Source organism: Alexandromys fortis, unplaced genomic scaffold (genome assembly GCF_014885135.2).
Source record: "Alexandromys fortis isolate MF-2015 unplaced genomic scaffold, M_Fortis_MF-2015_v1.1 scaffold_218, whole genome shotgun sequence".
Lineage (NCBI taxonomy): Eukaryota > Metazoa > Chordata > Mammalia > Rodentia > Cricetidae > Alexandromys > Alexandromys fortis.
The window spans coordinates 261594-278204 of NW_026068112.1; the positions used below are offsets into that span (position 1 = coordinate 261594).

Below are 16611 nucleotides of genomic sequence, written 5' to 3' on the forward strand. Positions count from 1 at the left end.
TGAGAACTCTCCACAGATGAAGGTGGTAAGAGCACTTGACAGTTTCCAGTCAAGGAAAAACTGTACCTAACCAGCTACTTCTGAACCTCATGGTATTTCTTTTCTTAAGCCAAACACAAAGGGGAGAATATACAAAATGGTATTTTTGTAGATACTTAGAGTAGTACAAAAACACATTCACCTAACCTTGTTGGGGTTTCCCTGACTTTCCTTTTCCTATGACCTCATCTTTGACTCCCATTTTTCAACACGAGTGTGAGTCATTCACTTAGCAACTGGGTCATTTTTCTAGTGGGAAGAAGAACAAGTAAGAGAAATGGGCTTTCATTTGGTTGGATTTAGCCAAATAATGACTCTAGTAATCCTTAGGGTCTTAGAGGATGTAGAAAAGATTTCCATTACAGAAAAGAAAATGACAGTGTCATCACCAACATCTATATTATTTACTATAACTTTTATTAGTATTCATATTTATCATAAATTATAGAGACAGTCAAATTTTAATATGCCAGAGAGCAAAACAGTAATGTAAACTGCATCCCCAAATCATTTCATATGTTTTAAGTACATGGCACCTGCAATGCCCCAGCCCATGTAACATTATGAGCAAAATTTGTCAGTATAATAGTATGTATTTGCACAGCTTGAAGTGCATGGGTGATTATCACAGGGGATGGGAGCTCTAATGCTATGCAGTTGTCGATGTGAAGCAAGCAAGAACTGTCTCAGCCCATTATATAGCTAGCTACAAATTACCAGCTGGATTTGGTGGGAAGAGAGTTAAGGAATGAAAACACCTTTAAAGGAGCACACAAACTCTTCCTAATCCACATGCAAAAGCTTAGTACTCAGTTCAAGCAATACCTTGAACGATGTCATCCTGTCTCTGTAGGATCGGTCGAGAAGGGCGAGTGGGTTCTCTATCAGAACACCCTTTTTCAGGGGTCTTACAACAACTACTCCCTCCACTAAAGGGTGGGGACAGGTTCCCAGCATGGACTTGGCGTAGCTGTTCAAAATCACTGAGGGCAGCACTCACATCCCAGTTCTTTCCTAATAGAAAAAAAAAAATACCATTTTAGACCCAGAGTATTATGAAACTGAAGAGAGACATAGGAAGACCATTCTAACCACCCTAGCACAACCAAGCAAGCCAGGTATGGCAGCACAAGCTTACAATGCTAGAACTCAAGAGGGTGAGACAGGAGGATCAAAGAATTTAAAAGCCAGTCTGGTCTACCTCAGACTCAGTTTCAAAACACCTCATATCAAAAATAAACCTAGTAATACCAGGCAGTGGTGGCAGATGCCTTTAATCCCAGCACTTGGGAGGCAGAAGCAGGCGGATCTTGGAGTGAGAGACTAGCCTGATCTATACAGGACAGCCAAAGCTATACAGAGAAACCCTGTCTCGAAAAAGCAGATAGATAGATAGATAGATAGATAGATAGATAGATAGATAGATAGATAGATAGATAGATAGATAGATAGATAGATAGAGATATAGTTATAGATGAACAAATAAATAAATGAGCCAAGTAAGAACATACTAATAATACACACCACAATTCTATCAACTTTCTTATCCAACTACTTTAATTTTCTTCAATCTGAAGTACTGATTTTCTTTATTGTCTATTTCCTATGTAAACTATATAATGATACTTTGTCTCTAAACTCAAAGGGCTCTTCAGAGACTTAGTCACTAAAATGAAATTCCTTTTAGGATAAATGAGACAAAGCTTACAGAAGTACCATGACTTGTTCAAAGTCACAGTTAGTTTGCATCGGGCTCATTAGCTGAGGTAGATTCTAGGATGTCTGAAAGCCACCTAATGGTGAAACTGTCCAGTGAAGAGTTTCTAGATATCACAGCACCAAAAGGTGCTGCACTGCTCCTGCTTTACAAACAGCTCTCTATTTCAAAGACTCGATCGCAGTTTTCTGCAGCTAAATTATTTCATACATGTTGGCTGTTTGCACCTGTGCACTCTAGCTGCTGCAGCCTTGGGTTAGCTTCTCACTGAGTACCCTACACCTCCAATCTACCCAAGAAATCCCATGAGATTTGTTTTTCTAAAGCACTGATCTAACCATTTTAGCTCTATGTTCAAAATCTTTATGTAATGGCTCATCACTACTCCTTTGCCCACTATTCGAGACTTTCTATGACCTCTCCTATTTCCTAGCCTTTTCTCTGTGCTATAATTTACTTATTTATGAAAATGTAGATAATAATACTAGCATGCTGTGTAGCCATTTCTTCCAGGTTGGATATGATCATTGCCATCTGACACCCTCTTCTGGCCTTCTTAGATACTAGGCATGCACATAGTATACATACCTGTCAGGCACTCACACACAGACATAAAATAAGACCAATTTTTTTTAATTCCCCCTTAGTAGGGAGATAGTAATGAGATTAATGGCGTTCATTAGGTCCCTCCTCTGCTCAAGGATATATACAAATTTAAGAATTGGTTCAAAGACAGACTTTTTGGTGGTATAGCTGTCCAGTTTTCCACATGCTTGGCATGCTACCCATGCTCCTAAAAGTAACCTCAATAAGTTCTGGTTCAGCAAGCTAATCTTGGTTGAGGGGGCTTTTACAATCTGCTCCCTCTATCAGGGATGGATAGAAATATCCTTCCCCAGAAAAAAGTCATGCAATGCTGTGCCTGAAGCACAGTGCTGTTCTGAAGGTTAAGCGAGTCGAAAGCACGTTACAACAGTATCTTGTATGCAGATTCCCACATGCATTTACTACTGCTGCCACAGTCTCTGTTCTAACCATGCTTGCTGACTTAATTCTAACACTCTTCAACTCTCTTTCTTCACTCTTTGTTCTAGTCTCCACTCGTGTTCTGGTCTCCTTGCTGTTCCTAGACCATACCAAGACTGCTCCCACCAAGGCCTCTCTTGCCTATTCTACTGCATAGAAGACTTTTCTCCAGTGTATCTACATATTTGAATCTTTGTAAACTTAGGTATCTGTTCAAATATCACATTCTTAGTCAGTCCTACGCTGGCTTCCCAGTTTAAAATCACATGCATTCCATCACTCTGCTCAGTTTCCCAAATGCACTCCATACCCTAGAACATACTTTACAATGTGTATCTCTACCATACTTGTTTACTGTTTATCCAACTGCAACATTAGGATAGGAACTTTTGTTTGGCACAAGCATCCAAAATAATACCTAGCATCTAGAAGAGACTCAACAAATATTTGCTGAATAAATGGAGAGTATTTTCCCTAAATCGATTCATCTATTAATCTATAGCCTGTTTTAAGAACAGGATCTCCAACTGTCAGGAAAGTACCTTAAAACCATCAGCCAACCATCTCCACCCCAAAACATGTGTGCCCTCTCTTCCTCATGTGACCCCTAAATAAGTAATAGCATCACAATCCCTGAAAGTCCCAAGCCTTCAGTTTCAGCTCCTCACACTCTCTTCTCCCTAACTATCGCAGTTAATCCTCAGGGTCTAAATATCTCTCACATCCATTCCTTCTTGTCTATTCTTATTGTCTCTGCCCTGACTCAAATCCTTTTTTTTTTTTTTTTAAGATTTATTTATCTATTATGTATACAACATTCTGCCTCCATGTATGCCTGCAGGCCAGAAGAGGGCACCAGATCTCATTACAAATGGTTGTGAGCCACCATGTAGTTTCTGGGAATTGAACTCACGACCTCTGGAAGAGCAGCCAGTGCTCTTAACCTCTCTCCAGCCTGTCTTTGGTGTTTTGAAAGGGAGACTCTCTAATAAGACTTTCTAAGTCTCTCTGCTCCTAATCTTTTTCTAATTTATTCTTTGTACTACAACCAAAGTTAATGTTTTGTTGTTTTGATTTAAGAACAAGGCTAGTCTTAAATTCACAGAGGTCCTCCTGCCTCTCCTGAGTGCTGTGATTATGTGACATTATGCCTCGGAAAGAGTTAACTTTTAAAGAAAAACAGCATGAGAAAGAAGGAGACAACATCAAAGTTCTTTATTTCTTTTCTAAATTGTACCTTTTAAAAAAGTCACTTATTTTTATTTTATGTGTATATATGTTTGGTCTGCATGTATGTGTGTGTATCACATGCTTCCCTGGTGTTCAAGGAAGCCAACAGAAGTTGCATAAAGCTATGAGCCACTATGTGAGTACTGGAAACTGAACTCAGGTTCTCTGTAAGAGCAGCAAATGCTCAACTGCTGAATTATCTCTCCAGCTACTAATATAATCTAAATCCATCAGCTTCTCCCCCTCTCGCCCACACCATTGTCTCTCACGTGAACGACGGCAATTCTTAGCTGGTTTTATCATTGGCCACCTTCCAATACAATCCTATTGGAATAGCTTCAACACTGAAACTGGAAAAACTATTCTTATTCTAGTAAAAACTTCACTTCCAATGAACATAGAAGTCCCTTACTATGGCCAGCAAAGGCTCCATATTCTGCTTCTTGTCCACCTAACCAGCTCCCAATCATTCTCTCATCTCTCTCACTATTTCTCTTTACATTACATCCATCTCTCTCTACTCTTAGGGTTGTCTGTAACTACTTCTCCTGGGTAGGCCTTCCAAACTCTAGACCTGAACCAGATTTCCATCTTCACTCTCATAGCACGCTCAGCGCTTTTTTTTTTATATAACATAAGTGTTTATAACATATAAGAAGTAATTTGTAACATAATCATTAAGAGACACATTCTAAAAAATTGTCAAGGTTCAAATCCTATGTAGCTTCACTGAACCTCTGTTTCAAAGGTATAGCATGGTAGTTGAGAAAATACATCTCAAGTACCTGGCATATGCTAGGCACACTGCACATTTTATAAGAAGATGATTTCATTTTTAATTTTTTTCTTAATTTTGAGTGTGCTGTTGTGCTGCGTGTAGTATATGTGTGTGTGTGGTGTGTGCATAAAAGTATGTATAGAGGTTAAAGCATGTGTGTGGTGTGTATAGACAAGTGTGTAGAGGCTAGAGCCTCTACACATAAGTGATTTTACTTATGATTATGATTTTAGTGAGCTAATTTAACTTTCTTCTTGGATTATCTGAATATAAACTCATGAAGAACGCTCTCAAAAACATACAAGGTGAAGGGATTTTGGATTTTAAAACTAGTTGGGCACACCAAGCAGGTAATAAGAAGCAACTTAAATGGAGGTCTATGGTATACAGAATATTTTTTTGATCACCTTAAATATTCCTAGTAAATATGGCATTTTGCTTTCTCTTTCTCACTCTCTCCTTACCTTCCAGAAGATCTCGGGCCAGCCCTGGCTCTGCACCTGTAGAACGGACAAAATCCGACAGGACAGCATCCATGTCCAGGGTCATGGGATCATCAGGTACTCTCAGGCAGCAGGGTGTGAGCAGAGCATAGATCAAAATCCAGGCTTGACCCTGAGAAGGAGATAAAGCACACAAGGCTCAAGTGCCTAGAACAGCAGCACCCCAGCCCAGTTCCAACAGGTTTATCTAAATGGGAAGCTATTCTGGTTCCTTCATTCTAGTTGAAGTTTGAAATAAAGAAGTTTAAAATTATTTGAAGAATCACACCTAATTTCCTCATTAACAATAATAACGTCTTATTGCCTACAATAACCACAAACCACTATGAACAAAGCTTTCTCTCCGCTATTTATTTATTTATTTATTTATTTATTTTATTTGCTTGTTTGAAAGAGGCACTAGGTATTAAACCTAGGGCTTGAATATGCTGCGCAAGTGCTCTATACCCACCCCAGCATCAAGTTTGCTTCTCCAGTTGAAAGGAAGGAGGCAGCAGAATGCTGCCCTATAAAGCTCCCTAGCCTGCAACGTTTCCTAACATAGCCCCATGTTCATTTCTTTTCTGAAATATATTTATTATTAAGGGTTTTAGTTTACTTTGGAGACAATGCTTTATTCTACAGTCTTTTTGCCTCAGCATCTTGAATGCCATCATGCCCTGGGTTTCCTCTGAAGTTAATTTAATCACTCCCTGTCTAAGCTCTCTTGATTTTCATACGCCAAGTTTTGGGAAATAGGAAGTTGTGTGTGTTCTTTCCTGATGTATCATCAGAACGAATCACTTGACACACATGGCACACTGGCCCTTAACAGACTCTTATTAAACACATGAGTACAACACAGCAGAGGAGTTCAGGGTTGACTAATATTCCCTTGCTGGCTGAGTAGACAGGAAGTGTAAAGTAAAAACTGAGAACTACTGAAAATAAAACAGCAAGCTATTCTACACATCTGAGTAGAGCCCAAGGCTCATCACAAAAGCAACTTCAGGAGTTCAGGAAACAGGCAGAATCAGAAATGCTTTTCTCCTTCCAGGATAGATGAGTACTAGGTAAGTTTACCTGAAAAAAAAAAATCCTTTCTTTCAGACTTGACTTTAGCAGAAACTATGTCTCTGACCTGACCACCTGGCACCAAGCCAACATTCCTCTGTGGTTAACAGTACCAGCTGAGAAAGCAAAAATAGGGTGGAGAACAACCTCTGACCAAATTCACCAGGTCTGGAGAAGGTGGCTCATTCATAAAATGCCCAGGTACCCACTGCCCACTACACCCACTAATTCCATCTTTTTGGAAAAGCCAAAACCAGAATTCTTGAAAACAACAGGTGACTCAGACGGAACAGTCTTCCTACACCTAAAGCCTAAGAATGACTCCCAGGCATTTTTTTCTTCACCCCGCTTCTGTCCCAGGATACAACTTGTTTAGTGGCGTGATCTGATCCCAATTTTCTTCATTCCTTGAATATTGTAAGGCAAATAAGAAATATTGTGGGTTATAAAAATTCTAACTCTCTAACCTGATAACTCATTGTCTTGATGGTGGTAGGTAGCTCTTTTGATTTTTTTTTTTTTTGAGAAAGGGAAACTATTATTTCTTTTAGTGCTCTAACAACACAAGAAGTCAGTGGATACAGGACATGATTTATTTTATCCCAGGCCAACATTTAGCAAGATATCTACAATACTGCAGGAGTAATAAATACCTGCTTTATAAACTCAGTGTAAACAAATGTCTCGTCTTCATCTGCCTCAATATACTAAGCACCAAGTCAGCATTCCTCTGAGGTTATTAACCTCCCACTAACCCAGAACTGCATGAAGAACTTCTGACCAAGCTTTCTAAACAGTGACCCAATCCCCTTGAAATCTGTGCTTAAGAACTTAACTTCAAGGCAGGCAAGTGGTAATGTCTGTAATACCAGCACCCAAGAGGCAGAGGCAGGAGGATTGAGAATTCAAGGCTACAAAGAAAGACCCTATCTCAAAAAATATTAAAAAGTAAATGCTTTCAGAAATCATAGATGAATAAAAGGCTTTTCGTCTCCTAGCGCACATGAGAATTCTGTCCAAAGCCCACGGTGTTCAGCACTTTGGTCACAGGACATGGGCACTGCCCAGTAACAACATATAAACAATGCAAAATCAAGAACCTAGTTCCAAACTGAACTTCAATCTCTGTTCTTAAAAGATAAAACAGGACTGATGAGTGTGGTGGCTCAGGCCTTCAATCCCACACTCAGAAGTAGAAGAGGGCAGAGCTCTGTGAGGAAAGGCCAGCTTGGTCTACAAGAGTGAGAGCCAGAGCTATGAGAGCTATGATAGACAAGTAAAGAAACAAAACAAGGCAAGCCACTTTAACAACCTTCTGAGAGGATATGGGGGAAAACACAAACAGCACTCAGCAGAAAGGAGAAGACCTGACTAAGCCACAGGCATGCAGACAATTTCCAGCCAGATTCAGGCTCCTGAGCATGAGAAGCAAATGAAAACTATTGGTGCTATGGCATCTGAGATCTTACATGGTAACAGAAGGTAGGTCATTCATTTCCAAACATCTAAGATAAACAAATAACTCATATCTGGAAAGACTGGCTCTTCAGCAAAAATGTGAAGCACTAAAGCAAACTTCTTGGCAGCACATTCTTGTATTTGATTCTCCAGGTACACGGCATGGACTGTGCCCTTTGCCCAACAGGTAAGGACAGCAGCTCTTGTTACATCACCACACCTGGCTAAAGGTTCTCAAATTCCATGGGGATATAGAAGCCAATGGCAAAGACTCTGCTTCAGCACACAGGAAGGAAAAACCCAAACAAGAAAACAAAACACTAACCTTCAACTTTTCAAATAAAGGGAGGCAGCACTCAAATCTTTGTTGATTATATGTATAGACAGATTCAAACGTCAAAATCAACCAGTTTCCTAGTAAAGGGGCCATCACCAACTGCTCAGACCAGTGCAAGGACTCCTCTATTACATCTCTAGCAGGTCATCCATTTCCCGGTGAATACAAGCTTTGATAGGGAGCTCAATGCTTTCAGCTCCAACTGTTATAAACTGTTTTCTTCTAAACAAAAGCCAAGTCTATCACCAGACCCCTCCCCCAGTACTGTTCATATAATGGTTCTTATTCTGTCCTATAGAACAAAATTAACTCCTGAGAATGATGGATTTTTTACAATGGAAAATATTAAATCATTACTTCACATAAATACTTGTTGTGGCCCAACATCATGACTGTCATCCTCAATCATTTTGCAGAGAACTGCTAGTCCAGCAGGTGAGCTCTTTCCTCATTTGCAAAGTATTGCCTGGAGTTCACTTTACCCTTGGCGTGCCAACCGAACTTTGCCCTCCACATCTATCACCATATGGTCTCTCTTAGTTTGGGTTTTTATTGCTGTGAAGGGATACCATGACTACGGCAAATCTCATAAAGAAAATATTTAATTGGTGGTGGTTCTCTTACATTTTCAGAAGTTTAGTTCATTATGATCATGGCAGCGTGCAGGCAGACATGGTGTTGGAGCTGAGAGTCCTACATCTTGCAGGCAACAAGAAGTTGACTGACTCACATTAAGTGAAGCTTAAGAAAAGAGACCTCAAAGCCTGCCCTCACTGACACATTTCCTCCAACAAGACTATACCTCCTAACAGTGCCACTCCCTTTGGGGGCCATTTTCTTTCAAACCACCGCATTCTACTGCCTAGATCCCAAAGGCTAATAGTCGTATCATAATGGAAAAATGCATTCAGTTCAACTTCAAAAGTCCCAATAGTTTCTTACAGTCTCAAACATGTTTGAAAGTCTAGTCTCTTTTGAGATGCATGGCAATTTCTTAACTGCAATCACCTATAAAAATCAAAATCAAAAAGCAGATTACATACTTCCAACATATAATGGCACTCCAACACACAGGGAAGGGAGCATAGTGAGGAGATGCTGGACCAAAGCAAGACCAAAATCAGCTGGGCAAACTCCAGACTCTGCATCTCCACGTCTGATGTCAAAACACTCTCCACATCTCCAGCTCTATTCAGCTTCGCTGACTGCAGCACACTTCCTTCTCTTGGGCTGCTTCCATTCCCTGTTAGCAGCTCTCCTCCATAGCTGTCCCATCACTCTGGCATCTCTAACATCTTGGAGTCTCCAAAGCAATCCAGGCTTCAACTTTACACTTTAACACAATGGCCTCTCTAAGGACTCCATTCAGGGAGACACCTGACACATCCCTGGTCTCACTGGCTGTCCTAAAGTATGGAGGAAACTTTTATAATCCATTTCTTCCACCCTTAATTCTAAAGCCAGAACCACACGGCCAAAGCTTTCAAGTCCTGATGCTTGTTGGGGCTGGAACATGGCCCCCAGTTTAACTCCAGCTTTACCAGGTTTTTATTTTCCTTTTTTGCCTAAGCTTGGACATTATCTTAAATTTCCAAACTCTATAAGAGACGAGATTTGTATCACTAACCTTCTGTTAAACATGAAAATAACAACCTCAAAGAAATTAGGTGATTCCTCAATGTTACTCAAGAACTAATTAGCAGAACAAAGATGTTTACAAGTCAACCCACAGAACGCCAGAGACCTGGTCCTTATTCTATACCACACTGTGTCTGCAGAAGATGGAAGAAAATGGGCAACCCATTCATACAAAGTCCACCCTCACTGCTTAACCCTCTCAATCCACACTCAAATAATCAACTCTAGGTTCAGACACATCTTGTTACAAATCCCTAACCTAACAATTTAGGGAACCATGAGAATACAACTATTTTGTACCTAATATATAAAAAGGAAAATACACAGTTCAGATATCTTGTTTGTATTACAAATATCTACAATTTTTAAAGTAATACCTAATATAGTAAGTAGATCTTTGAGAAATGCCAGCTGTCTTTGTGCCCAAATCCTTATCACAATACTAATTCAACCAATACCCAACACAGCTACCTATATTATTTCTTCCAAAGTTCTCTCTTCCCAAACCAACCCCTCCAAGAGTCCTACAAATCTTCTCTTGTTTTTTCAAGTTTTTTTTTTTTGTTTGTTTGCTTTGTGGGGGGTGTTGTTTTGTGTTTTAAGAAAAGTGTTCAGAGTTCAAGGCCTGGGCTATATGAAACCTTTTCTTAAAGAGAACACATCCATGCCGCCTGGTTTATGTGATGTTGGGAATCCAACACAGATCTTCATGCATGTTAGGCAAGCATTCTACCAAATGAGACACATTTCCAGCTCAGCTCATTTTTGCTTGGGGATTTGTTGTTTGGTTTCTTAAGCCTGATCTCATTGTATGGCCCAAGTTAACCTTGAGCTCACTCTGTAGCCCAAATACCACTGAATCTGCAATCCTCCTGTCACAGCTTCCCAAGTAGCTGCAATTATAGGCCTGCACTACTGTGCCTAAAGCATTGGGTTTTTTGGCTTTTGTTGTTGCTATTGTTTTAGACTTACAAGGTATGTGTAATTTATATACTTTTCTTCTTTTTCCTTTCAGATAGGGCTGGGTTTTCTTTTCTTGGGTTTTTGTTGTTGTTACATTTTGCTTTGTCTTTTGAATCAGGGTCTCTCTACATAGCTCTGGCTGTCTTGGAACTCACTATGTAGATGAGGCTAGCCTCAAACTCACAGAGATCTGTCTGCCTCTGCCTCCTGAGTGCTGGGATTAAAGGCATGCACCATCACACTCAGCCAAGATTGTATTTTCAATAAAGTTAATTTTTAAAATAGCCTACAAAAATAAAAGTTCTACTTGAGCTCTTTAAAGACCGACTGTTGAATTTCTTTTCTTATATATATACCACTACTAACAATAACAACTAATCAACAGCCTACACTAAATGCAAAACATAATAGCTCTCAAAAGTCAACTCTAACTTTTAGTAACAACCAACCCTCTCCCCTACTTGGTTCATAATTATTGGTCATTTCTTTATCGATTATGAAATATCTAGTAGGTGGAGAAATCAGATAGAAGGGGAAAAATAAAACTACTGTACTATCTGTGTTAGTTATCCATATAAGATTAATTCATTTTATAAATCTCTTTTGGTAATTAATTTCCTTCCACATACAGTTAATAGCTTTTAGCCTTCATTAGACAAAGAAGTTTTCCTTTTATAAAATTAGATACCTAAAAACCAGGCACACTGGTGTGTACCTGTAATCTCAGCACTCAGAAGGCTGAAGGAGGAGGACTGGCTTGAGTTGAAGGCCACCCTAAGCTACAGAGTACCAGGTTAGCCAAGGTTACATAGTGAGATACTATTTCAAACAACAAAACAACAAATAAGATACTTCAGCTCAAAGATTCTCATCACTTTCTTCTTTTTAGTTCTGCATCTATCTTTTCTGGTCATCTCTAAAACTCATTTAGCTACTATAGGCTCTATGAAAAGCACCTGCCATTGTTATTAGTTGGTCTTTTAGACACTTCCATTCTAACTTCAACTTGACTATCAGTCATTCATTCAAGATCTGCCAACTTGAACTACCATCTTCTAGATACTGACTTAAGGGCTGGGATACGAACGATGAAGAGGAGACACCATTCCACCTTCAAGGCATTTGAGCTGGATGAGGAGTGTACACCTGTTAGTGTCACTAGTGTAGGAAACACAGAGCAACTATTTTACCTACAAGAGTTAGGAAGTGGAATCTTTAAGAACAGCAGGAGGCAAGAGGAGAAGATTACATTTTGGTGGATATCCTTGATGTCAATATTATTATTATTTTATACTTTAAAAGCTTAGAAATAGACTTAATATAACACACTTATATGCACGCACATGCACGCACGCACACACCCCTAACGAACAGTTGTGGTTTTAAAATGTTTGTGCTAATCTATGTATCCATACTTAAAATAGGCTTATGAATTACTTGTTGGTTTCAAATATTTACTGTTTTCTGATCCATCCCATTGATATAAGGAGGTCTGTATGAACAAATACAACTTACATGTGTGTAACTGAGAGTTCACTAAATAGCTTTTGTAGATTTGTTTGTGAAACACACTGACAGATCATAAAAAGTTTCAAATTATAGTAGTATACACCTGTAATCTCAATATTCAAAAGACCGATGCAACTCTCAAGTTCAAGACAAGCCTTAGCTACTTAGTGAGTTCCAGACCAACCTGGACTACATATCATGACTCTATCTCCCAAATATTTTTTTAAATATTTATTTATTATGTATACAATATTCTATCTGGCATATATGCCTGCAGTCCAGAAGAGGGCACCAGACCTCCTTACAGATGGTTGTGACCCACCACGTGGTTGCTGGGAATTGAACTCAGGACCTTTGGAAGAGCAGGCAATGCTCTTAACCGCTGAGCCATCTCTCCAGCCCCTCCCAAATATTTTTAACTAAATACTCCTTAAGGTTTTTAATTTTGTGCTTTCTGATAGCTGACATATATACACAGAGGCATTTGTCACATCTAAATGACACCCAAAGGGCAAAGCAGTGTTGATTCTGATTCAGGTTCAAACAGTTCTCCGAAGACTTATGGTAAAATCACATTTGTTTAATCGCAAGAAGTACTCTTCATTTTTCTTTTAAAAATACTATCCATCCTTATTGATACTGTCCCAGCTGTTACTATCCCTCCCAGTAACTACACAGTCACACGTATCCCAGATGGAGTTAGAAGTGCACACTCTAATACGGGTTGTCTCCAGCACTCTTTGGCCTTCTTTCACTTAAATAGGCTGCTCCCTCTTGCAGTATTTGTTTCACTTTTAGTAGCAAATTGGGGCTGGAGGAATGCTCAGGAGTTAAGTACTGGTTGCCCTTCTAGAGGACCTGGGATTGATTCCCAACACCCACATTGATACCTATAATTCCAGTTCTAGGGAATCCAACACCCTTTTCTGGCCTCTGCTAGTACCAGGCACGTACAAACCACACAGTCATACATGTAGACAAAATAACTATGCACATAGTAATTTTTACAAATTGGGGAGTTAGAGAGATGGCCCAACAGTTAGAGAGTCCTTCCTGCTCTTGCATAGGAGTTCAGTTCGGCTCTCAACATTCACATGTTGGCTTACAACCACCTGTTACTTCAGTTGCAGGGGATCTGATATCCTCTTCTGATCTGCACCAGACACCTGGCATGTACATGGTCTACATACATACATACATACATACATACATACATACATACATTAATAAACCTTAAAAAATAAGTCTCTTGTACTATGTACATAAGAATCCCAGCACTCAGGAAGCAGAGGCAGGTAAATCTCTGTGAGTTCAAGGCCAGCCTGCTCTACAAGAGCTAGTTCCAGGATAGGCTCCAAGCTACAGAGAAATTCTGCCTCGGAAAAAAAAAAAATCATAAATCTAGTGATTCCAGTAGCTGTTACCTGACATCACATATCATTAACTTTCAATTTCCTCCAGTACCCAGCTAAATCTACAACATCTTTAACATCTTCAACATCTGTGAACCAAAGAAAAAGATGTGCACTTTAAAAGTCAACCCTTAAGCAATCTCTATTCAGGAAAAGAAATCACCTGTAAAGATACCAGAGCAGCAGAGCAAAATCACTTCTGTGTGCCAATCAACACTAAGAGAGAAACCCTACTTAGAACATCATATACCTAAGACCTAAAGCAAGGCGGTGGGATAAAATTATGCATCACAGAGATATTTTCTTTTTACTTTTATATTGACGGTTTAAAGCTAGATTACTTTTTCATAACAAACTTATTTTTATTGAATAAAACTTCTCTTGTACTAATTAAATATCACTGCTGAGTTTTGAACAGAAACAAAATACCAACTTTAACACATTTCCTGTTTACCTGAGTGGAAAACCTAAACAAAATACCATGTTGAGAGAAGGTACCAAGTCATGGGGCAAAGGGTAGTTAAGAAATATGAGTTAATTAAATGTAAGCATTAGCTAGTAACAAGCCTAAGCTACTGGCCGAACCTTTACAATTAATATTAAGTTTCTGAGTGATTACTTAGCAGCAGAGCTCCCTGCACAGGAAAACCACCTACAGGAAGATAGCAGTTAACTTCCTTTACTGAATAAATATATACCAAGTATCAGAAATTTGAGACAAAGACCAAAGAAACCACAAAAGGGGGAAAGATCTTCAATATGTACTGAACAAATTGCTTTTTTTATTATTATTACAATCAAGTTTCTCTTCAAGAATACCAATCATTTGAAGTTATCTATGAAGTCCTTTGATGGAATACCTAATCAAATACTTCAGTCAAAAACATTGTTTACTCAATCTCACTACTTTGGGAATCAAACAGACACTGATCTGGACCAAATGTTTGCTATCTATTATACAGGATCCGTATTAGAAGAAAGTGGTTGATCTTATTCCCAACTCAGGATAATCTGTTTCCTATGTAGATGAATGCTTTCAGAAGAACATACTGAAAATGTCTAAGGTCAATGTGGTGGAGTCTGCCTATCACCCCAGCATTTGAGAGGTGAAGGCAGAAGGATGAGGAAATTAAGGGCCATCTTTAGCTACCCAGACTGGGCTAGACAAAACCCTGTCTATTCTCCTCCTTTCACCTCCCCGCCAAAATGACAAGTCCTGTTAAACTTGCTTGCACAAATATGATGCAAATAAGAAAACTGTTGAACTCTTTGTGCATATAGGCTGGATAGAAGTAACCCAGACAACCCTTCACAAGAATATAGCATCAGACCAAGTCTGTAAAAGAAAGGTCTTTCCCTCTCCCTCAGAAACTACAAAAGCACCAATTACTAGATAAACACCTCACTGGCCTCTGACTCTTCCCTAAAACTATCTTAAGAACGAGTTACTATCCATTATTGTTTTCAGTGGTAGTAGTGTTGGTAGTAATAATTACTGGCTTTAAAAATAGAAAAGACATAAAAGGAACGATAGAAAATTATCTCAAAAACCAAACCCAGTTTTAACGAGAATTCAAAAGCAAATAAGTACTCTCAATTCTACTAGAGGGCCAATAAGTTACTTCTATCAAAAAACTGGAGGACTAACTCAAGCAAAATAAAAATCACACATTTCCCCTTAAATTATGCACTTAATAGGCCAAACTGACCCAGCTGGCAAGTTGGCTCAGACCCGCAGTGAGAACCTGAAACCACAGAACTGTGTCACTGCGCCCTTTCCTCAAAAGCTTTACCTACACAGGTAAATTCTTAGGATTACAGTTAGTGGAGGGGGCCTGCTGCACAATGCACATACAGAGGTCAACAACTACAATGAGTATAGCATGAGCTAAAGAATCAACTTAGAATACAAATAAAACTGATCATGGCTAGGCAAAGGACACCCAATTCTTTATGTTCTTCCCATCTCAAAACTCTTTCCTAGAATTATAACACAGAAAACATTTTCTAATTGAATGAGCTGCAGGAGGTAAATCTAACCAAAGTGTTCCTAGTCACATATTCAAAAGGAAGAACTAGGTAAGAGAAAAATGTCCCAACTGGAATAACTACATGACACTGTTAATGCATTACTCACCACCAAGTGACAAGAAAGAACATGAGACTGGGCATGGAACGTTCAGGAAGCCTAGGATGCTAATTCTTCCCAGTCTTCAAAGCACGTGGTCTAAAGCAGGCCACAGTGTCCAGTTTATGCCCGGGTATAAGTAGGGGGAAAAGAGAAAAGGTGTTATGGGCAGGTGGGTGTCAGCGCAGACACATTTCTTGTATTCAAGAGCCTTTGAAACAGGAATTCACAAGATTCCAGCTATTTTCATACTTCTCTTACTTATGTATTTAAAGATTGTCATATATATACAATATATGTAAATGACAGTCTAATGTAATAAAGGTTGCAGACATTTTCTCTGAAGTCCACTAAAGCTCTATCTAAATCCCAGCTCTATCACTCTTCTTGTAACCTTGGGTAAGTTGTTCAGCCTCTTTGTAACCCTGGCAGAGACCTCCTATGACATTCACTACAGTATGCTCAGCACTTTAGTGTTTAGTACTCAGCGCAGTGCCTCAGCAACAGCAATGACTATTTTAAATAATTCATCTGTAACTGTGTGTAAGAATAGCTACTTTAAGGGACTACTGTACTAAATGAGATATAAAGTGCCAGGTGGAAGTCAGGATAGGATCTACAATCAAACAGTAATACCGTCTTCCTTTTTTTCTCCAGCTAGGTCACAAGTTATGACAGAGACCCTGGCAGAAAACAAAATGGGGTATGGGCCCTAAAAACCAAGTGCTGGAAGGTGTTTACTACTAGAAATCTGGCCACAAACCCCAGCAAACATAGATGAAATTAAAAGCAGTGCTAGACCTTTACAGTTAAAGAATAA

The 16611-nt window shown here is 39.2% G+C and overlaps 1 protein-coding gene across 3 annotated transcripts in view; it reads right to left on the reverse strand.

The window, feature by feature from the left end:
• Otud7b (OTU deubiquitinase 7B) overlaps positions 1 to 16611 on the reverse strand; it is a 53010-nt gene that overhangs the window by 21045 nt on the left and 15354 nt on the right. For 2 of the 3 annotated variants that reach the window (XM_050124594.1, XM_050124593.1), the window contains 2 exons: positions 5255 to 5405; positions 865 to 1053 (listed from right to left, as the gene is read on the reverse strand). In XM_050124594.1, coding sequence (XP_049980551.1) covers positions 865 to 1053; positions 5255 to 5339 — 274 coding nt within the window. In that variant the 5' untranslated portion in view covers positions 5340 to 5405. Of the gene's footprint in view, positions 1 to 864; positions 1054 to 5254; positions 5406 to 16611 lie in introns of those variants that run through there. The other variant, XM_050124595.1, reaches the window with a different exon arrangement.